This window comes from Artibeus jamaicensis, unplaced genomic scaffold (assembly GCF_021234435.1).
Source record: "Artibeus jamaicensis isolate MK-2021 breed Jamaican fruit bat unplaced genomic scaffold, CSHL_Jam_final contig_889, whole genome shotgun sequence".
In the NCBI taxonomy this organism is placed as follows: Eukaryota; Metazoa; Chordata; class Mammalia; order Chiroptera; family Phyllostomidae; genus Artibeus; species Artibeus jamaicensis.
Window position 1 is genome coordinate 2,466,482 of NW_026522005.1, and position 23,377 is coordinate 2,489,858.

At 38.9% G+C, this 23,377-nt stretch overlaps 1 protein-coding gene and 1 non-coding gene across 15 annotated transcripts in view; one reads left to right on the forward strand and one right to left on the reverse strand.

Annotated features, from left to right (window-relative positions):
- Positions 1-23,377, reverse strand: part of FRYL (FRY like transcription coactivator) — a 247,593-nt gene that overhangs the window by 156,741 nt on the left and 67,475 nt on the right. For 5 of the 14 annotated variants that reach the window (XM_053654991.1, XM_053654983.1, XM_053654977.1 and 2 more), the window contains exon 1: positions 21,274-21,594. The exons of 4 other annotated variants lie outside the window; for them this stretch is intronic. In XM_053654991.1, coding sequence (XP_053510966.1) covers positions 21,274-21,475 — 202 coding nt within the window. In that variant the 5' untranslated portion in view covers positions 21,476-21,594. Of the gene's footprint in view, positions 1-21,273; positions 21,598-23,377 lie in introns of those variants that run through there. 5 more of the 14 variants (XM_053654979.1, XM_053654980.1, XM_053654978.1 and 2 more) reach the window with 3 other exon arrangements.
- LOC119063583 (U6 spliceosomal RNA) lies at positions 7,024-7,131 on the forward strand. Its single transcript, XR_005085209.2, has one exon. It is a non-coding gene; the product is annotated as a U6 spliceosomal RNA (small nuclear RNA).

A 23,377-nucleotide genomic window follows, 5' to 3' on the forward strand; every position in this document is an offset into this window, starting at 1 on the left:
GAGCAAAGGGCCTTGGCAATGAAAAGTAAATTTGGATCTAACATGAGATCTTTAAATCTCTTCCTGTAATAGCTGACCAAAAGAGAGAAAAAAAAAAAATCAGTGGTATTTATCCCATTCCACTCTCACTTTTCTCTAGGTAGTTTTAGTAGTAAATGCCGTCCCTCTGCACACCCAGGACGTAAGCGGTGACTTTCTCAGCCTGCTTATGATGAAGCCAAGTCCACTGGCTCACTCAGCCCACCACAGAGAACGCTGGCTAATGGAATGAAAAGATGATGTAATGAACACGGGGCCCAGCCTCCACCCGTGCTCTGAGCCTGCTCAGGTCAGGACCAACTTTCCTCTGATGCATGCAACTCGCTCGAAAGGGAGAACTCCACTATAATAACAGGGTTATTTGTAAGACAGGAATTTTTGTTTCTAGTGTAGCATTAAATTCCCCTGAAAATCTCAGAATAGCAACAAATAGCAAGAAATCCTCTTGTCAAATAAAATGCACATTTTAAAAACTCTATGGAAACTTTTAAAACTGAAAACTGGCAATATGAAAAGCTTAACTGCTCTTCAAAATAAAAGCAAAAAACTGAAAATCAAACCCAACAAATAATATTTTCTGTTAACAGCAGAATAAAAATGCCTTGACCCCATAATGGGTTTACTGTCACTTTGAAAGTTGATAAGGCCTGTGCTTTTCCATATGTGGCAAATTTTTATGTTGATCCACCTTTAAATACCACAAAAATAAGTAAATTCGGTGATTATAACCGACTAAATTTATTCACAGCCAAATGGCCATGCATTGTATTAGAAGTTAAAAGAACATTCTTCCACCCATAAGTAATCATACACTAAGAGAATATGAGGATCATACTCGTTAGGACATATTTGGCAATGCCAGTATTATTGAGAAGGTCATTTAAAGCTTGTGTTTCTTCAGAATAACCCAAGAAATCTGGAGTAAGTCTAGGCCATTTCTACTCCTGAACAGGCCCCAAACCTAAATTCAGACTGGGGCTGTAGGGGCTGACCCCACAGGATCTCAGCAACACAGCACCGTTGTTTGAACACGTCTTCTTGATCAGAGACCTCTCGGGATCAGTGAAGCCTCCCCGGGTCTGTGGAACAGGACCGCCTCCGGGCGCCACCGGGAATGAAGGGCATCCATTCTGCAGTCCCGAACCACTGTCTGCTGCACCCCGCCTCACAGCAATGCACGTCCACAGACAAAAGGCTTTGGTTGTGCACAAAATCATGCAATTCTTCTTTCTAACTAAAGTACTCTCCTAAGTGATTTGACAATACAATCCTCTTCATCAAACAGCTGTTAGAAGATTAGTGGAATAAGCTGACCTAGGCCCATACAAACTGCATCACCCAATGCCAAGACTCAGAACTGAACCGTGTCAGCAAGCAGGCAAGTTGGGAGCACACACCCCCCTATTTTGCCGTATTTTTTCTACCCCTCTGCAGCTAAGCCTATTAGCCTCACACAAGTCTTAAAAGCTACTTAATATATTTGGCTATAATGTTCCTCCAAAGTAACTAAGGTTCATTCCTAGTAAACCTTTATGTAAATGATAACAAGTAAAACTAACTGTTTTACAGAACATCAGAATATGATAACTTTGGGGGGATTAAAAAGTAGGTGATGTTCTCACAATCTTATTAAAAAGGGGGATTTTCTTCTCCTTGAGTTTCGTCTAAATGGATTGAAAAGAATAAATTGGACTTACAGCTCCGGTTATATCCAGTACCAGTCTGTCACTATGTGCACACAGCCAAAGCAAATCAACAGTTTCGTTGGGACACAGAAGCATAAAATTAATTTCAGAGCTTATATTAGAAGTTTTGTTTTACACACACTGGGACTCCCTTGTAGACAGAGGGTCAGTGAAAATGGCACTTTCCATTTTTATGGCAAATAATTCAATATGTCCCCATAAGCAGAGCCTGGGCCCTAAACTCTATTCTTTAATAAAATTAAGTAATGGTACCATTCTAACTATTAATCACAACTTTAACAAAGGTTAATGAAGAAGTATTTACTTTGTAACCCTTACTAAACTTTTATCATCCAACTCACTGTCATTAACCAGAAGAACTACATATGCACCCAACAATCCTCCGTCAGAGGACCAGGGCAGAGGTCCACTGTATTTTGAATGCTTTCTCAATCTCTCAAGCATGAGTCATATTTTTTAACTACGCAAGTACTAATATTCCTATTATTCTCCGAGTGAGTTCTCTATCCTTAACCTATCAATCAATAACAGGAACACATAGCCTAGAGCTTATTCTTGCAAAAGAACAGTAAAAACATCAGAGTCAGTCTTCTATTTTATTCTATAAATTCAAAATGCTCTAGGTTGTATCATGCCTGCATATTTTGGTCTCATTACCACAAAAAGAGAGCCACAGAAATCATTGTTCAATGCTACATCTTTGGCAAAGCAGAAAATCGATTTTAGATCATTACTTTCAACTATACTCCTCACCACCTTTTAGATTATTATTTATTAAAGAATAAATAAGGCTTTTAAAACAAGGTTAAGAATATCTTTTAATTGTTGTTCAAGTACAGTTTTCTGTCTTTTACTCCCACCCCAGCCCACCAGGTTTAGAATATTTTAAAGAAACCTCAATGTCAATGTCATTGGCCTATGTGGAGGTCCTCCTGGCACAGGCCAGATACTGTGAGGCCCTGAGGATCAAACACAGCTGTGGCAGTTCTCTCACCCTCAAGGAGTTAGAAAGTGGGCTTCCCTCTTTCTTTTCATCACTTTCCATTTAATTATATGCCTTTTCACTAGCATACTAAGAATCCATGGAATTCATCACCCAATTTAGATTTCTAAGTACAAGCAGAGGTATATAGTCTAATACACACACTAAAAAAAAAATGTATACCAGAAAAAATTCCCAGTAAATACTTAAAAAATATTGCACTTTAGATAGGATCTGAACAAAATGTTCCTTGATATACAATAGTTTAGATTTAACAAAAAATATCAAAAGATACAATTCACTGGAATTTAATGTTCCACCAACCCAAAGAAACCTTTGATTATTAACATCCCTAAGCAGAGTTCAAATATAAATATTATTATTATCAAAAAAGTTATTAAACTGGTATAAACAATAACAGCCATAATAAGGGGGAAAAAAAAACGTAGCAAGTTTTTTTTCACGCAAAATGTCAAATATCCTATCAATCCTGGAAGCTTCAACAGTCCCTACAGATTTCAGCCTTTTCAGCACGTCCTGGCCTTTTCTGGGGGTCAGAACAGAGCTGAAAGGTTCTAGGGATGGAAGGAAAGATGTCCACAGGTGAGGTGAGTCATTAACACCACACATGAGGACTTCTGCCAAGATGGAGGCGTAGGTGGAAGCACTGCGCCTTCTCAGACAACTCAGTTTAAAAACAACAAAGTTTTAGCAACAAAAACACAGCCAAACGACAGAAAATTGAACTACACGGAAGTCTGACAACAATGAACCCTTCAGCCAAACCGGTAAGAGGGGCAGAGCCAGCAGCAGAGCAGGGTTGGACAGGAAAGATCCACCTGACCTACCTGGGTGCGCAGGCAGCCGTGGGCGGATCCCAGGTGTGGAGAAGTGGGCGGACCCACTGAGGGCACAAGGTGGTGGACCCACTGAGGGCTGATCGCAGTCACACATTGGCACACAGATAAACCACTGAAGGAGTGAGTAGTGAGACAGACCGCACAGGCCCCAGCAGCAGGAAGCAGCAGAGGGAACCACCATTGTCCCTCTCTGACCCCACCCCCACATACAGCATTACAGCCCAGTCACCTGGGTGGCCCCACCCTGGTGAACACCTAAGGCTCCACTTCTCATACCTAACAGGCACAAACAGATCAAACATGGCTCAAGAACAACTCAGAGCCCCAGAGCCAATAAATCTAAGTGACCAAGAAATAGCCTAACTTTCAGATGCACAGTTCAAAACACTGGTGATCAGGATGCTCACAGAACTGGTTGATTTCAGTCACAAATTAGAGGAACATATGAAGGCTAAACTAATTGAAATGAATGGAAATGCACAGGAAACCAACAGTAATGGAAAGGAAACTGGGACTCAAATCAAAGGAGCATACCAGAAAGAGGAAAAAAATGACCAAACAGAAAGGATGAAGAAACAAGAATTCAAAAAAATGAGGAGAAGCTTAGGAACCTTCAGGACATCTCTAAACGTTCCCACATCCGAATTATAGGGGTACCAGAAGGGGAAGAGGAACAGCTACCAGTGGAAAACTTATTTGAACAAATAATTAAGGAGAACTTCCCCAATCTGGAAGAAAAAATAGACTTCCAGGAAATCCAGGAAGCTCAGAGAGTCCCAAAGAACTTGGACCCAAGAAGGAACACACCAAGGCACATCATCATTACATTAGCCAAGATTAAAATGAAGGAGAGAATCCTAGAAGCAGCAAGAGCTAAGGGGACAGTCACCTACAAAGGACTTCCCATCAGACTGTCAGCAGATTTCTCAAAAGAGACCTTCCAGGCAAGAAGGGGCTGGAAAGAAGTATTCCAAGTCATGAAATCCAAAGACCTACAACCAAGATTGTTCTATCCAGCAAAGCTTTCATTTAGAATGGAAGGACAGATAAGGTGCTTCTCAGATAAGATCAAATTCAAGGAGTTCATCATCACCAAGCCCTTATTATATGAAATGTTAAAGGGACTTATCTAAGAAAAAGAAGATATAAAAGATGAACAGTGAAAGGAAAAAAAGATGAACAGCAAACTCAGTTATTAAGAACCACACCTAAAACAAAAGCAAACTAAGAGGACAGCTAGATCAGGAGCAGAACCATAGAAATGAAGATCACATGGAGGGTTAGCAACAGGGGAGTGGGAGGAGCAGAAGGGGGGAGAAGGTACAGAAAATAAGTAGCACAGATGGTAGGTAGAAAATAGATACGGGGGGAGGGCAAGAATAGTATGGGAAATATAGAATCTAAAGAACTTGAGACACTAAAGAACTTGATAAACTAAAGGGAGGAGTGGTGGAGGAGGGGTGTGCAGGGTGGAGGGGAATGAAGGGGGAAAACAGAACAACTGTAATGGCATAATTAATAAAATACATTTAAAAATAAAAGAAAAGAAAAAAACACCACACATGAAATAAAAAAAAGGTTGCAAAACTCACTTCATATTTTGCTTTGAGACCTCATTAAACAATGCAACAAAACATTCATGTAATCATCTATCATTATTATCAGTAGTTAACATTTACTTCTTAATGTCCTTACTTCTTTCTACAGGAGTGAGCCAAAGTAGGCTTACAGTTTTCATATGGAAAATAATACAAGAATAAACTGTCTCACATACAACTGCAAAGCTACTTTTGCTCATCCTGTATATTTCCCAAATGCTCTACAATGAATTTGTTTTAACATTCGTTTAACTTCACTGGAGAAGGAAAGCAGGGTTCCTTGGAGAAATGGCTGACTCTGGGACTACGGCACCAAGACGACACAGAGCATCTTACAGGGCCAGCACTATAACAATGTGAGCAACAAAATAAACAATGTGGTTTTGGAATATAAGCCAAGCTATAAAATAAATATCCATGAATCTACACTGATCTAAATTAACAATTATATGTATTATGTTAGTAAGAAGAAAATCCCACATTGTATAGAAGAGAATATATATAGGTCAACCTGAGAGATGTCCTTTGAATGTCCTCCTTACGAGACTGGCCTTTGGCTGGCGTCTAAGAACTCAGACTTCAGGAGGGAGGCTCACCATTCACGGAGCTGATAGGAGTGGCTCACATGATGCCACACACTGCTTGTGCAAACAGTAGAGTTTATGCTGGACATCTGCTCTGCTTCAGGGAGTCTGGAATTTGGGTGTGGGCCAGGCAGTAGGTACCCATGTGATGAGCCCCAGTAAAAATCCTGGGCACCAAGTCTCTAACGAGCTCCCAGGTTGATAACCCTTCACCCAGGGTGGTGCAGCTCTCTGCTGGGCAGCCACTTTGCCTCCTCTATGATGCTACTGGGAGACATGGTGGAGGTGTGTGCCAGATGTCCTGGGAGTTCATTCCACCCTCCTTTCACTGTGTGGACTTTGCTTAAGTATCCTTTTGTAAACAGAATATATAAAGACAGGCTAATATAGAACTTTGAGAGATAAAATACATTACATCTAAAACAATAAATTCACTGGGTATGACCAATTAGATTCCAGAGAAGAAAAGATTCGTAACCCTGGAGAAGTGGACAAAGTAACTCTGCACAGCCAAGCACAGATGAGAAAACAATAAAAACAAGGCACAAAGCCTCACCGACCTTCAGAACATCAAATGGTCTAACATATGTGTAACTGGACTCTTGGATGAGTGAAGAGAAAATACTACCTGAAGAAATAATGGTCAAAACTGTTTAAAAACTGACAAAGACTATAAACCCACAAACCCCCAAGTCTCATCAAACCTCAAGCAAGAACACACATAACAAAAAACACATGCCAAGGCAGGCCAAAAATCCAACTGCTGAAAGACAATGGAAAAAGGAAATATTAAAAGCAGTCCAAAAAAATGACAGATTTCACACAGAGGCACAAAAGTAAAAATGTACAAAAGTGTTTCTTCTGAAACTATACAAGACAGAAGTTGGAATGGCGTCACTGAAAAGCTTAAAGCATCAACCTGGTGACCTATGTTTCTACTTCCAGAGAAAACATCTTGTCAAGATACAAGCCGAAAACTTTTCCAAGACAGACAGAAGCTGTGGAGATAAAGAGTGTGGGAGTGGGTACGTGTGTCTCCACATACATACGTGCAAAAAATAAAATGACAAATTTTGAGCAACTGTTGCGAAGGCCATAAAAGGGGTATATGACAGACAACACCTGACTAGGCCCCACTGAAATCAGGTGACCAGGGGACTGAGGGAACAACATCAAATCTGAAATCTGTTCAGCAGTAAACCTTCTCCTGAAGAATAAACCTGTTATGCTTAACCTAAAAAAGAAAAATACACCGTACTCAAATTTGGCAGCACATATACTAAAACTGGAGCAATACAGAGAAGATAAGTATGGCCCCCAAGCAAGGACGACACGCAAATTTTTGAAGCATTGGGAAAAAAAGGTAATTAGTTAAAATCAAAGTAACTCTGGCTGCCCAGGGTTAGAGCACCAGTCTTCTGCCCACTTGGTTCTTCTAGTTGCCTGAGGAAATTCGCCAAGAAGTCCTGAAATACCCAGAGGGCTCCAAGAAATACTGACATTGATCTCTGGCTGGTGTCGCTCAGTTGGTTGGAGTGCCATCCTGTAAACTGAAAGGTCGCAGGTTCGATTCCTAGTCAGGGCACATACATAGGTGGCAAGTTTGGCCCCTGGTCGATGGGGGTACATACAAGAGGCAACAGACTGATGTTTCTCTCCCCCGCCCTCCCTCTTTCCCTCTCTCTAAAATCAATAAGCATGGCCCAGACTGGTATGGCTCAGTGGGCTAGGCGTCATCCCGCAAACCAAGAGGTTTCTGGTTTGAATCCCAATCACAGCTCACGCATGGGCTGCAGCACAGGTACCCAGTTCTGGGCAACCAACCAACAAAGGTTTCTCTCACACACAGATGTTTCTCTCCCTCTCTTTCTCCCTCCCTTCTCTTCTCTCTAAAAATAAATAAAATCTCTTAAAATAGTAATGAATAGTAATGACAATAGTAATCTCTTAAAATGAAATCAGTAAGCATGTCCTCCAGTGAGAATAAAAAAAATTCAACAAAGAAATACTGAAGTTAATAATCAAACTCTGTAGAAAAGATCTGAACAGGAATAAGGCCAGACCACTTGATTAATTAGGTAAAGAATGGACTTGAGCCCTGGCTGGTGTAGCTCAGTGGATTGAGCACGGGCCTGTGAAGCAAAGGGTTGCCAGTTCGATTCCCAGTCAGGGCACATGCCTGGGTTGCAGGCCAGGTCCCCAGTAGGGGACACATGAGAGGCAACCATACACTGATGTTTTTCTCCCTCTCTTTCTCCTTCCCTTCCCCTCTCTCTAAAAATAAATAAATAAAATATTTTTTAAAAAGAATGGACTTGAGAACACAGTACAAGTCAATGGGCTATTTAAATTGCTAAGCTGAGAGAGAATGACTGAAAAACTGAACAGTATACTTAAAGTAATGTGGGAAAAGGCAATTAGGATGGGAAGAAGAAGACAGATATTAATCTTTCCTAACACACACTTCCTGGTGTGTTTAGTGACTGACAGGAGAGGGTTTAAAAAAAAAAAAAGTAAAGGTGAAATACTCAAAAACAGCCCGGAGGCTTAGGTGACTACATGGATGCTGGTGCTGAGCACCCAACAGCCAGGCACAGGTCACATCAAGAAGAACTCTGGCTGTGTGTTCTGGCTGCACAGCACCAAAGGGGTGGCAGGCCCAGAGATCGGAGGAGGGCGGAAGGATGGACAAGCAACCCCCGAGCTCTCCAGCTGTATTCTCCACTGATTATGGGGCGGTGGGGTGGGGAACTGAACTCCTTATTTCCACACACTTGCTGGCCAACAATAAGCACAAATTAATGGCTTCGGCTGAACTGAAGAAAATAAAACAACTACTAAAGAGAGATAATAATTCAAATACAGGACTATGAAAGAACAAATGAAATAAAGAAGTGAGTAATGAGGGGAATCTGCTCCTAAGACACTCTGACCAGAACTCCAGTGAGATATCTGGATAGAAAGGTTTCAGGTCAGGTCCAAATTGACTGCTTATTTCAGAAGTACTTAATCAAGTTTCTGAAATAATGATTATGCTTATAAAAGTGTTTCCAATAACAGTAAGTTTTATACAAATGACACAGATTGGACAAATGCGCCAATATATTCGTAAATGAGCAACATAAAAGAGTAAAGAAGCATTTTAACTAAGCTCTATATTTTAGGAGCGGTTACCTATGCAGCAATTCTATTACCTGCGTATGCCATATGGGACAATTACCGTTAGCTTCCTGACACAGGGTATTTATTAATAGCCCAATTGTTCCTAGTTTAAGTTCTTTTTATATATTTCATATATAAAATAAAATAAATGCTTCCACTGCTTAAAATGAAGCAGTTCGGACCCTGTAATCACACCTTCTTCTTCCCCTAAGAAACCACACTAATTTGGTTTCATTTGCCTCAGTGTTAAGACACTTATTTCTTGAATGAAAGAAAAAAAAATCTGGTGTTTCTGAATATATTTTAAATTGATTCTTGAGATTCTAGGAATTGTTTTTAATTGTGAAATAATTTTTGAAGATGGAAATAAAAATCCAAATTTCAAATTTTCTATTCAAAGCACTTAATGGATCTGTATTATTACAACACACACATTGTATATTCAACTGCCGCCAAAAGAAACTAGATTGTTAATACTAAGGTACTTTCACTGTCCATGTTATGTAGATGCAGTGGGAAGAAAAGGGATTTCCATTACTGGGAAAGAATAGGTCAAATCCTATGAAACATGATGAGCTTTTGACCATGAAAACAGGTATTAGCAGCAACACACCGGAGCAGGGATGTAAACCGTCACCTGCCCAGGGTCTATGAGGACCTATGATCACCTTGTCTGTGAAGCGACCACCACAAAGTGAAGGCTCAATATTTTCTGCCAGTGCTTTCCTTTCTAATTTTTCCTATAATGTTCTCTCTCTCCCTACTGCCTTCCTCTCTCACTAAAATAAAAACCCTATTTGTTTTTAGTTTTTCAAGAAAAATAAAATTTGAAGAGCCTACCTTCATAATATTAACATTCTTTAAAAAAACATTTATTTTATTTTTAGAGAGAGAAGAAGGGAGGGAGAGAGGGAGAGAAACATCAATGTGTGGTTGCCTTTCATGTGCCCCCAACTGGGGACCTGGCCTGCAACCCAGGCATGTGCCCTGACTGGGAATCAAACCGGCGACCCTTTGGCTTGCAGGCCAGCACTTAATCCACTGAGCCACACCAGCCAGGGCATAATCTCAACATTCTTTAAAGCCCCACTCTAAACTGAGTAAATCAGAACTCACTTTTTAAAATGAGATCCACAAGGTCATTCTTAAGCCTATTAAAGTTTAAGAGCTACTTTAAATTACACTCATAAAAATATTATCTTGCTTGTCATTTTTGGCACACATCTATACTTACTTAAATAGTAGGAAATAAAGATAATTTTTCTGTATTCTTTATAAGAACTTTTTACAGTTTATTGAAGTTTCTCCATTCAGTAGACTAGAAATACACACCAGCTGATATTCCTGAGAACAGTCTAAGAGGCCATCAGACAGCTTACCTAATCTTAAACAAATCACTCTTTAGAAACAGAAAAATCTATCAAAAGTTTAAGTGAAAGAAGAATTTAGAATTTAGGTAAGGTGATAAAAATTTACATCTGCAATATTTACAATTGTTTTGGATTACTATTTATCTTTAACGGTTTCAATTAATAAAGCAATGATGGGATACTTTCCTGACACAGACTTTAGAGAAAATGTAAGTCTAAGAGACAAACAGACTGATCTTCACCTTGATCATCATCTTCCTACAGAGAATCACCTGAGGTTGTCTAGGTTATCTTTATGGCTAATTTACTCTTTTAGACAAAAAAAAAAAATGAATAGGTTTAACAAACTGGCAGGATGAGGTGCCAGAGACCGGTGGACAGTATAGGTATAGCCTGGTGGACAATGAATTTCACTGCAGAGAGGTCCACATACAGGACTCCAAAAGCAACCATCTCAGAATTCCACCTCAGGATACGAAGGGCGCAGAGAAAATGCGACAAGCCAGTTCTCTTTAAAGAATAAACCACTGGGCCTCCCACGGCCACAGAATCACAGATTTTTTTAAACTGGAGAGACACTAAAGATCACATAATGTAGTCCCTTAAACTTCAGATGAGACAGCCAAAGCCCAGGGAGGATAAGTGATGTAGTTGGATCCCAAATCAAATTAATAAATACTTACTGAACACCTCCTACCATAAAACACTATTCCAAGGCTTACAGAAAACATAAATAAGGGTAACAACAGGCCCCTTTGTCACAGCTCCTGTTCCCTGTTTCACAGGTAAGTTAGCTGCAAGTGGTGATCTTCATTCCCACTCTGGCCCTGGGGCCGAATCTGCTTCATCACCTGCTTCTGAACAGTGCCCTGCCGGAACACAGCCACACACACAGTCCCTTATCGTCTAGGCTCCTTCTGCCCCACAAAGTCACAGCTAAGCTGTTGTGACAGAGACCTGTGGCATGTAACACCTAAAGTATTTCCTGTCTGGCCCTTTATGGAAAATGCTTGCCAAACTCTGTTCTAGATTACTCACTCAACTTGAGGTTTGTTTTCTTTTTTCATCTGAAATGAACGAAGGCTGGTTTTGCCCCAGGAACAAGTGCCCACTGAGCCCTGCGCTAGGTGGTTCCGAAGGAAAAGTCAGTAGGCTAAATATGACAACTGACAGCAGCTCTCAGTAACAAGTGAAAACTTGCTCTGGCACAGAAAGGACAAGAACCGAATGACACAGAACTCTGGTGTCCAACCAACATCTGCTAACTGCTTACTAGGTGCCTGCCATTGGCCGAAGCTCTGGGGATACCCACATAAATACGACCACCTCGGTTCACAAGGAACTCATTATCTGGTGACAGAAACAAACCTTTTCTGTTAAATGGAATTGAAGCTTGTAGACAGTGAGTTAGAGTAGTGACACAGAGGACAATGAACTGAGGCTGGGGTGGGGCAGGGGGAGGGGGAATTGCACACACACCCAAGCACAGTCACACAGTTCCAGCTCCAGGGAGTCACCAGGACTAGACGCTTAAAACCACCTCTGGTTGCCTCAGCCCAAAGGCCACTATTTGTACTCAGGTGGAGTTAGCTTTTGGACTGTATGTTGCTTCCTGAATTTCTTTTATAGCACATTTCTGTTTAACCTTTCCAGCATGTCTTTGGTTATATTTTAAACTTACATTTAGCTTTAGTCATCTTAACCTATTTTACCATGCTTTTCACCAACCTCACCTCTGTTACTTTCATTAGCATCTTCCAATACAGATTATTTCTATCATCTTATTCATCTTTTACACTTTTATTAGTTCAGTGGTGACTAATTTATGTAATGATGTGTTTTTCCTGTCCCCTTTTTCCCAACAATTTTATCTTAGATATAACTCCTTCTTCCTTTTGCTTCTTAAGTGAGAAGCAGGGGTGATCAGTGAAATAGTCAGCCACCAGGAAGGTGTGGTAATTAAAAATTAGAACAGGCCCAGCCTCGGAGTGGAGGTGGGTCCTGGGGTCCCCAGGTGCTTAGGATTCCCCCTTCAGTTGGTGAACCCAGGGATGGTTCAAGAAAGCCCTGGGGCAGTGGCTGATAAGAAGAAGTGTAATATTTTAACAACCAGTACCAGCACACCAGTTCCTACCAGATAAGTAACAGTTCTGTGATTAGGAAACAACAGAGTAAGTGGGACACAGAAGAAGCTATTACACACCCCTTTAAAAAAAAAAAAAAAAAGGACAGATGCACCTTATTTCAATTAAGTTTCTTCCGAGACCTTTCTAAATGTCAAAAAGTAAAGATCCTGATCATAACTCTAGCCATACTTAACTGCTCCGTTTTTTAAAAATATATATCCATGTAACTTGAGGAGACAGTCTGATATGATTCTTCTTAAGAAATGTGAAGCTAACTTTAAAAACAGCTGAGAGAAATCAGTACAGTAACATTGCTGCACTAACTTCTAAGCGCCTCTGCGTCTGGATCCCACAGTCCCTCGGCAGTGGTTCCTGGGAAGAACACAGACTGTGGACAAAGAAGGAGGCTAAGGACGAGGTGGTAACGTAAGTCAAGCTCCCACAAACTCGCACGTAGCTCTAAATCACATGCCAAAATTTTTTGGAATTATGCAAAATAAAAGACTTAGATCCAGACTCCTAGGATATTTTCTATGATGGAATGCTCCAAGGATAAATTCTAGTTAAATTTAATTCATCTACCTCCAAGTCAAAATTCCAAAAGCTTTTGCAAACAATAATAGACACCAAGTGTTAAACTATATGTCAATTTTGCAGCCTTTTTTTTTTTTTTGCTAATATTAAAATACAGCGCTACAGCTTTGGCTGATGTGGCTCAGTTGGTTGGAGTGTCGACCTGTAAACTGAAAGGTTACGGGTTTGATTCCTGCTCAGTCAGAGCACGTGCCTAGGCTGCAGGTTCGTGCCCAGTCAGGATGCATATGAGATGTAGCCAATAGGAAGGAATTTCTCCCTCATATCGATGTTTCTCTCCCTCCCTTTCCCTCTCTCTAAAATCAATAAGCATGTCCTCAGAAGAGGATGAAAAAAGAAGAAGAAATAAAACACATTCTTTAAAAATGCCACAAAGAAAATACCATTCATAGGTGGGATTAAAGAGCCTGATCAAGGACACACAGCCAATCACTGGTAGAGCTCGGCTGCATCTGGGTCAAAGTCCCCCAGCACTCCTTTCTCAGTACTTCAGTGCCTCCCATCATGCCTGTAGGTCTTCCCCATATCCCTCCTCCTATCATGAGAGTTCTCACGGATTCTGAGAAGGCATGCATGTAACAACCCAATAAGCTTTCCCTACATCCTCTGATAATAACAGCCTGAAAAAACACTCTGAAGGCCTTGATTCGATGATACTACCAAAGCCCAACACTCCCAAATCCCAGTGTATAAGCAAGAATTCCTAAACCCCTTCACACACGGTGAGTACAAGGTATGATTTGGGTCATGGCCAGAAATTCCACAGCAGACCAATTATTTTGGAGTTCAGGTCCTTCCAGAACATGGCCTTGCCTAGCAACCTCTTTACCACATCTGAATTCCAAACGATTCCCCATCTCCTCCGGTCTGTTACCACTGCGTGCTTCTGAAGTGTCAGAAGAAAACCCACTTCATCTCATTGTTCTCCTAGGACCGTCTCTAAACTCTCCCTTAACAAGCCAGTCTTTGACGAAGACTTAAATAACTCTTTATCCATCTTATTCCCTTCTAAAAAGAAACTCGCCTGCCATATCTTTCCTCCACCCAACACGTAATGCACTGAACAAAAGGCAAGCTCTTCTGGAGGTGCAAAACCTAACCACTGAGGGCAATGGTTCCACAAAAAAACAAAACTGAAAAGGTCACTTATTTTTGGAATCTTAGTAACAATTAGTACTCCCCTTTCTCTGCTAGTCAACTGTATACAGCAGCCTTTCAAGCTCAACCAAAAGGCTTTTGGAATTTTTAACGGGCCCTCCACTGTGGTTTGTCCTGCTAATGAGCCACCCCCCCCCAATACCTCACAGAGTACACCAGCACACCATTTAAATGTTTTTAACCCATGGAGTCATGAACGCTTTGTAATAACGCGAAAATGGAGTCTCAATGTGCGTCTCTTCACTGCCTTTGTAACAGTCACGTGAAACAGCTATTCCCTTAACCAGCCTATTTAACCAGTGTTATACGAGTAATTATCAACTGTTCATTAAAGTGAAACAGGGTCTCAAAGAGTAATGTTTGACATATACTAGAATTAAAAGTGTTTCCTATGAAAATATAGCTCTAACTAAAATGAAAGCACCCAAAAAGTCGTATGTTCTTTGTGGACTAATTAACCTTAATAAATACAACTAGCCTTTAAAAAATGTTCCTACATAACTTTCAAAAATATCAACACCACAATGAAATGGAGTAGAAGGAGCAAATGCCTGACTTTAGAACAGTGGCATGACTATACCACTTAGTAGCCAAATAAAAACCCAAACAAAAGTTCAAGTAACTTCATTAAAGCCTCTCCGAACTTTTAGAACTTTGTATAACAACTTATCTCACTCAGTTTTCAAGACAACTTAGATAACATTTGCTCATTCAACCAATATTTACTGAGCAGCTATTCTGTTTTGAGCTCTGGAACACAAAAATAGACAGAGCAAAGTCCATGCTCACCTTGCATTCTATTTGCGGGAGGAAAGGAGACTGAAGTGCACCATTTCAGTTATTGGTGAATCAAGAAAACAGTGCCCAGAATACAGAGGGTGCTCAAAAATTTCTTTCATCCCTATGCACCCCAATGTTCACACCAGCACAATTTAAAATAGCCAAGTGCTGGAAGCAACGTAAGTGCCCATCACTAAATGAGTGGATCAAAAAAACTATGGTACATTTACACAATGGAATACTACGCAGCAGAAAGAAAGAAGGAGCTCCTACCCTTTGTGACAGCATGGATGGAACGAGAGAACATTATGCTGAGTGAAATAAGCCAGGCAGTGAGTGACAAATACCATATAATCTCACCTTTAACTGGAACATACACAACAAAAGAAAAAAGCAAACAAAATATAACCAGAAACATTGAAATTAAGAGCAATCTAATAATAACCAGAGAGGAGGGGGAGGGGGCAATGGGGGTAAGGGTTTTCAAGAACTACCATGAGGGACACCTGGTCAAAACCAAGGGGAAGGGTGGAAACGGGAGGGAGGGAGGTTTAGCTGGGGTGGGGAGAATGGTGGAGGGAAAATGCAGACAACTGTAACTGAACAACAATAAAATAATTAGAATAAATAAATTTCTTTCACCCTTAATGTTGACATATACTTAGTTATTTTCAATGTATCATCATCTCTGGTCTTGGTGAATTATAAAAATAAATCTTATATTCACACTCACTGATTCTTGACTCCAAACAGAAGGAACAACAAAATTAAGATCGATTCCATCAGAATAAAAATAACCAGGTCCTGGAGATACAAGGACCTTGTAGCTGTCGCAACAGAAGTCTGTGGAAACACACTGCCTGGTTCTTAGGAGCTGACTCATGACTATGCCCAACATTCATTGTTCTTCAACAGTCAGACAACACTGGTATATTCTGAATCAGTGAAGGGCACTTTCTCCCCATCAACTTTTATGTCTGAAGCTAGAAGATATTATTTGTTTCAATTCTACTAATATTTATCAAAGAAATTGGCCTTTGATCACATGACTGACTCTACACAAAAAAACATATGAACACTGTATTTAGACAGTTTATGAACAAGATTACGTAACACAAATACATGAACATCCTGATTACCTTTCCTTAAAGAGCAGACATAGAACATAAATGATTTACTTCTTTAATAAAATTGCAACATGGCCCTGGCTGGTGGCTAGGTGGATGCTGGCCTGCGAACCTTCGGAACACCAAAGGGTTTCATTCCTAGTCAGGGCACACGCCTTGGTTGCGGGTCAGGTCCCCAGTGGGGACATGGGGTGTGAGAGTCAACCACGCGTTGATGTTTCTCTTCCTCTCTTTCTCCTTCCCGTCCCCTCTCTCTAAAAATAGATACATTTTCTTTTAAATTACAACATTATACAATTATATACCGTAGAGTCCCTTTACTATAATTACACTGTTAATTTATAGTAAACTAACTAATCATATAATCAAAAACCTTCATTAAAGTAGGAATCAAGGGGGTTGGGAGAAAGATTTATAGGTCCACTGAAGATTTTAAAGTTTTGACTTAAAATATAAAATCCAAGTTTATTCCCTAACTTTTAATGTAGTGCCAAGTACTTGTCTCTTAAGATGAATCTGTTAATCATGTCATTTTGTTGGCCTAAAATCCAACCCATATACATCATCCATAATTTCCAGTTTCAATTTCTTCAAAGTGGAATGGGAAGCTGAAGGGATCTAAGGGTAAATCCTTCCAATTACATACACTTCTGTGACTCACATACAATTCAAAAGCAATTTTTTAAGCTATTCACTTGTATAGAGTCTGATCATGGTATGCAACTGTGTTTACACCTCAACAGCTCTTTCTTTTCACCTTCATACTTTACTGAATTATGTAATACCTAATTAAGTGATATGATCACAATTACAAGGATAATTGGCATAAACACACCCCAAACTGCTGGGAGCAGAAATGAGGGCAAAGGATTCGAACAGTTTATTGTACTATAGGTAATTATTAATTAATATATTTTACAGAGAAATAGAGAATTTCTGATACAGAGGGTTGCTTAAGAATTTCCATAAAAAAATTAAAATATTAAGTTACTTAATATTTACAGAAGCTTAAAAAATAAAAACAAGTTATCAAAAGCAAAGAAAAATGTTCTTCAAAATATCAACCCCTGCAAATACCTCAAAATTCACATATATTTTTATTAAAGAAAACAAAAGTATCACCCTGGCTGGTGAGGTTCAGTGATTTGAGTGCTGGCCTGCACAACAAAGGGTCACCAGTTCGATCCTCAGTCAGGGCACATGCCTGGGTTATGGGCCAGGTCCCCAGTGGGGGGACATACTACAGGCAACCACACTTTAATGGTTCTCTCCCCCTCTTTCTCCCTCCCTTCCCCTCTGAATAAATACATAAATACACAAATACATACATACGTACATACATAAATAAATAAATTTTTTTTAAGAAAAGAAACCATAAGTATCTATAAATACTCTGGAGTTAAAAGTAGCAAGTAAATTTCTATATATTGCAAACTAACTTATTCTCAGTTGATTCTTTCTCACAAAAATATAATTATCAACTTCCGCCAAGATGGAGGCATAGGTGGAAGCACTGCACCTTCTCCTCACACAACCAAGTTTAAAAACGACAAAGTTTTAGCAACAAAAACGCAGCCAAACCACAGAAAATTGAACTACACGGAAGTCTGACAACAACGAACCCTTCAGCCAAACCAGTAAGAGGGGCAGAGCCAGCAGCAGAGCGGGATCCAGCAGGAAACATCCACCAGACCCACCCAGGCACACAACCCAGGTGCACCGGCAGGCAGCCAGGCAGCCGTAGGCGGATCCCAGGTGTAGAGTAGCAGGCGGACCCACTGAGGGCTGACCACAGTCACACAGTTGAACGCAGATAACCCGGTGAAGGAGCGAAGCTGTAAGATAGACCCTGCAGGCCCCAGTGGCGGAAAGTGGCAAAGAAGACCACCATTGTCCCTCTCTGACCCCGCCCCCACATACAGCGGCACAAACCAGCGACCTGGGTGGCCCCACCCTCGTGAACACCTAAGGCTCCACTCCTCAGACGTAACAGGCACAAACAGATCAAACATGGCTCAAGAACAACTCAGAGCCACAGAGCCGATAAATCTAAGTAACTAAGAAATAGCCAAACTTTCAGATGCACAGTTCAAAACACTGGTGATCAGGATGCTCACAGAACTGGTTGATTTCAGTCACAAATTAGAGGAACATATGAAGGCTAAACTAATTGAAATGAAGGGAAATGCACAGGAAACCAATAGTAATGGAAAGGAAACTCAGACTCAAATCAAAGGAGTGGACCAGAAAGAGGAGAAAAATGACCAAACAGAAAAGGATGAAGAAACAAGAATTCAAAAAAATGAGGAGAGGCTTAGGAACCTTCAGGACATCTTTAAACGTTCCAACATCCGAATTATAGGGGTACCGGAAGGGGAAGAGGAACAGCCACCAGTGGAAAACTTATTTGAACAAATAATTAAGGAGAACTTCCCCAATCTGGAAGAAAAAATAGACTTCCAGGAAATCCAGGAAGCTCAGAGAGTCCCAAAGAACTTGGACCCAAGAAGGAACACACCAAGGCACATCATCATTATATTAGCCAAGATTAAAATGAAGGAGAGAATCCTAGAAGCAGCAAGAGCTAAGGGGACAGTCACCTACAAAGACTTCCCATCAGACTGTCAGCAGATTTCTCAAAAGAGACCTTCCAGGCAAGAAGGGGCTGGAAAGAAGTATTCCAAGTCATGAAATCCAAAGACCTACAACCAAGATTGTTCTATCCAGCAAAGCTTTCATTTAGAATGGAAGGACAGATAAAGTGCTTCTCAAATAAGATCAAATTCAAGGAGTTCATCATCACCAAGCCCTTATTATATGAAATGTTAAAGGGACTTATCTAAGAAAAAGAAGATATAAAAGATGAACAGTGAAAGGACAGCAAACTCACAGTTATTAAGAACCACACCTAAAACAAAAGCAAACTAAGAGGACAGCTAGATCAGGAGCAGAACCATACAAATGAAGATCACATGGAGGGTTAGCAACAGGGGAGTGGGAGAAGGAGAAGGGGGGGAGAAGGTACAGAAAATAAGTAGCATAGATGGTAGGTAGAAAATACATACGGGGGATGGCAAGAATAGTATGGGAAATATAGAATCTAAAGAACTTGAGACACACGGTCATAAACTAAAGGGGGGGAATGGTGGGGGAGGGGTGTGCAGGGTGGAGGGAAATGAAGGGGGGAAATAGAACTGTAATGGCATAATCAATAAAATATATTTTAAAAAAGAAAGAATATAATTATCAATCCATATTACAAGCTTGTCTAACATCCTTTAGAAATAACTTTAAACTTTGAATTAACAGTTTAAAAAGTTGAACACAACTGATACAAATTATGCACCAGTTTTTCTATAAAAGAGTAGCTTCTTCTTTGCATTACTAATGTTAAATTTCTTCACAACTTTGATTTCTCTTTTATTAAATGAACAAAACTATAACACTCTTTAGAACTGTACCCAGTTGTATCTGCATGACTTCTGACAAAACTACTATATTATCTCCATCCCGGGACCACCAAGAGTGAGGAAGTAAAATGCATTCATTCATGCTCAGTTGCAAGTAACCAGTCTATACTGGTATGAATCATGCAGGTTCCATTCTTATCTACAATATCACTTTAGTATTTAATCTTGAGAGTCAAGAAAAGGTCTTTGATCAGTAAATGGAGATCAGTAAAAAAAGACTGAAAGTTAAAGGTAAGTTTTAATAACTTAACAATATATGAATATATTCACATCTTCGCTTATGCATGTATGCACTATTGAACACAAAACTAAGTATTAAAGGATTTACAGATGTTAACTGAAATTAAAAGGTACTAGTAACTCCTCAGTGGCCTCACTGCCACTTCATCCACTCGAGTGAGTGAATAGTACAAAAAAAGAAAAAGAAAACTTCTAATATTAGTACATGGTAGATATCAATGTATATTTTTTATATTAAAGAAAGGAAAACTTCTAATAACAGTACATTGTAGAGATCAAGATATATTTCTTTTTAAAAATTAAAAGCTCCTTCTCTTTTTTTTACATAATTGATATTTTTAAAACAGAAGGTATGGTTTCTCACAAATACAACACAAATTTTTAAACTGACAAGAAACAGCACCAGAGAGAACATAAAGAAATAGGGACACTCATCTTCTGCCCTGAGGAGCTGAAATTAGAAAAAATTTTAAAGGTACCTTAACACTGTCTATCAAAAATTTAAATGTACATAAAAATTTATATTAAGAAGTAATCATATATCTTATATTAAGGTATATAAATGGATATTTTGAATAACAAAATGAAATTCATTCTAAATACTCATTACTAAGTGACTGATTGAATAAAACATTATACTCACACAATGGAGTGCATTTTAAATGAGAAAAATGTTCATGATACATTAAATGAAAAACCACGTATCAAAACAGTTTGGACAGTAAACCTCAATCTTAAATTCTATAAATAAAAATATATTTGTGTACAATAAAATATGCATAGAAAACAGCTATAAGGATATATATCAATCCTGTAGAGGGTTTATAGAAACTTTCTTCTTACTACTAAATATTATATTAATTTATATGGGTAGTTATTTATTCCCCAAAATAAAAAAAATCCATAGTCATACAGAACATTTTAAAGTGTTTTAGTCAAAATTTTAAAAACTTAAAGCATTCTGCCATCTTATTCCTAAAGGATTTTCCTTTCTTTTCACATTTACTATTTACTATATACAAAACTGACTTTCCTCCTAACACAGAATGAGAATCATTAGCTCAAACTTTGAAAGGCATTAAATTTAACTGTGCAGGATTATATGAAACAAATGTACTATTACACAAAATAATCATGATTATATTGAAAGATGTGATGTTTTTATTTTTCATTTATATTTTCTATGAGTCATAGCATTTTTTCAATAATATTAGCATATATTCTAAAGATCATGAAACTGTAGACTTTATTAATGGCTTTATCTTGATTTATAGCATCAATATTTCCCCATCTAAACTCAAAGCAAAAACTTGATACTAAAAAAATTTAGACCAACTACATATTTACTGCATTAAACATTTTTAATGTTTCAATTTGATTTTCAAAATGAAGATTTATGCTCACTGTAATTCATTCTCGTAAAAATAATTTCTTTCCTCAAATACTTTCTAAAGGACTGAATACAACTGTACGTTACCTAGTTGCTGCTGGTGGTGGCTGTCATAATTACTGTGACAGAAACTGATTCCGTCTTCCCCATCTACAGTCTCCTCCGATGAAAGCAAACTAAGACGTCTCACCTTCAGCAATCTTGGGGAACAGTCCTGGAAACTAGCTCCAGTATCGAAAAGCACATCTCCCAAAAGAATGGGAGGAACAACTCTTTTTAAAAAATCCATTGTAAGGTTCTTCTACATGACTGGACCTACGAGCCGGCAGAAAGGTACTTTTACCAATTTCCTTGATGAGAAGATAAGGTACGCTATTCGTGTCAAAGAGCAAAGAAACGTCAGTTGAGTTTAGGTGGCGCAGAGCACCAGTAGGTCAAGTGCCAGCTGTTCCAAAGCTGATTTTTAGGACATTTGCTGCTCCTACTGATAAGAAGCCAAGCAGCTATCAACCATGAAACGGCACTTCGTTTGTTCGTACACTTGTGCATCTACAATGGGTGTTAACAGTAATATTCAGACCATAAAAGTAATATTCAGACCATAAAATGTTTAGCATCCACCTAGTTTAACATCTAGACTTTGAAAACTTTGGTCTCAGGCGTGTCGTCCTTATACCTTAAATAAACTTACAACTGAAGTGAAAAACTAACTTGTACTCAAAGATTATTCTTTCTAAAACTTCGCTAGTAGACCTCAGGAATATGTTACAGGACATGAAAGGAGTACTGTATCATGAACATCCCAATGTACTTTTAAAAACCAAAAATGCCTCATCATTATCAATTACAATTATCAATAGTGGCAATGGAAACCTTAGCATGAATTCTCCCCCTGCTAAAAAGTGATAATTTACAATATATGGATCTAAGAGTACAAAGTATAATTATTTAAATAAACCCAGTAATCAACCTTACATAATTTATTTCCAAAATTTCAGCATTCTACTACATATTTTCAAATAGCTAAACTAGCTGATCCTCTTGCCTAATGTAATCCATGAAGCCTAACAAAATATCCGAGTGGAAGGTACAACTTTGAGTACTGAAATTAATACCTTCTTTTCTCCCTTCCTTTGCCTGCCCTCTGGTGGGGATATTGAGTGAACAAGAAGGAAATGAAGAACCAAAGAGAACAGACAAGACATAAACTCTCTAAGTAATCAAATTATAGCTTTGAGGATATACATTTTAATTTAAAAAATTGATTTACTTAGTGAACCATAAGTATATTCTCATTATTTTCAATATGAAGAAAATTATTTATGTACTTCATTTTTCTTATAGGAAAAACTTTAAGCAATATTTTATTTATTTATTTTTAGACAGAGGGAAGAGAAGGAGAAAGAGAGGGAGAGAAACATCAATGTATGATTGCCTCTCATGCACCCCTCACACTGGGGACCCAGCTTGCAACACAGACATATGCCCTGACTGGGAATTGAACCAGCAACCCTTTGGTTTGCAGACCGGTGCTCAATCCACTGAGCCACACCAGCCAGGACTATTTACATATTTTAAAAGATGAAACATAAAACTGACTACATATCAGGAAAAATTATAATGAAAAAACAAATTTCTGGTTCTGAATTACTGAGTTTTTAATCTTCATTTTTCTACCACATTAATTATAAAGTCAATTATTCTTTATTTCATTATTTAAAAGATAGTAATTGAAGGTCCTCTACATGTAAACCATTAACATAGTATTAAGGTTCAGAGAAAAATTAATGCAATTTTCCTCTGGAAAAATCTGTGGTTTCTTCAGTGACACTTAATCCTTGCCCTTAATAAGGATCAGGAATTTATTAATGCAAATCCTGCCTCAGGGAATTCTACAGTAAAAAGGGGGGAAAAACAAGGAAGTCAAGTATAGCACTTACATTTCCGGGGTTAGAGCAGAAATGTACTACTAGGAAAAGATGCTGGCTTTTAAGAAATAGGTTTTCTAAACCCTTGAACCTGAAAGGATAATGGTTCACATCTGATGAAGAAACAGCAGGTCAGAACTGTAACTCGTATACCTTAATAGCGCAGAAGTTATCACTGTGTCTCCTAGGTTATTTCTTTCCTCTTTATGCATTTGATCTTATGTTCTTTAAAGCTTACACTGGTGGTTTTCCTCAGGTCCCTT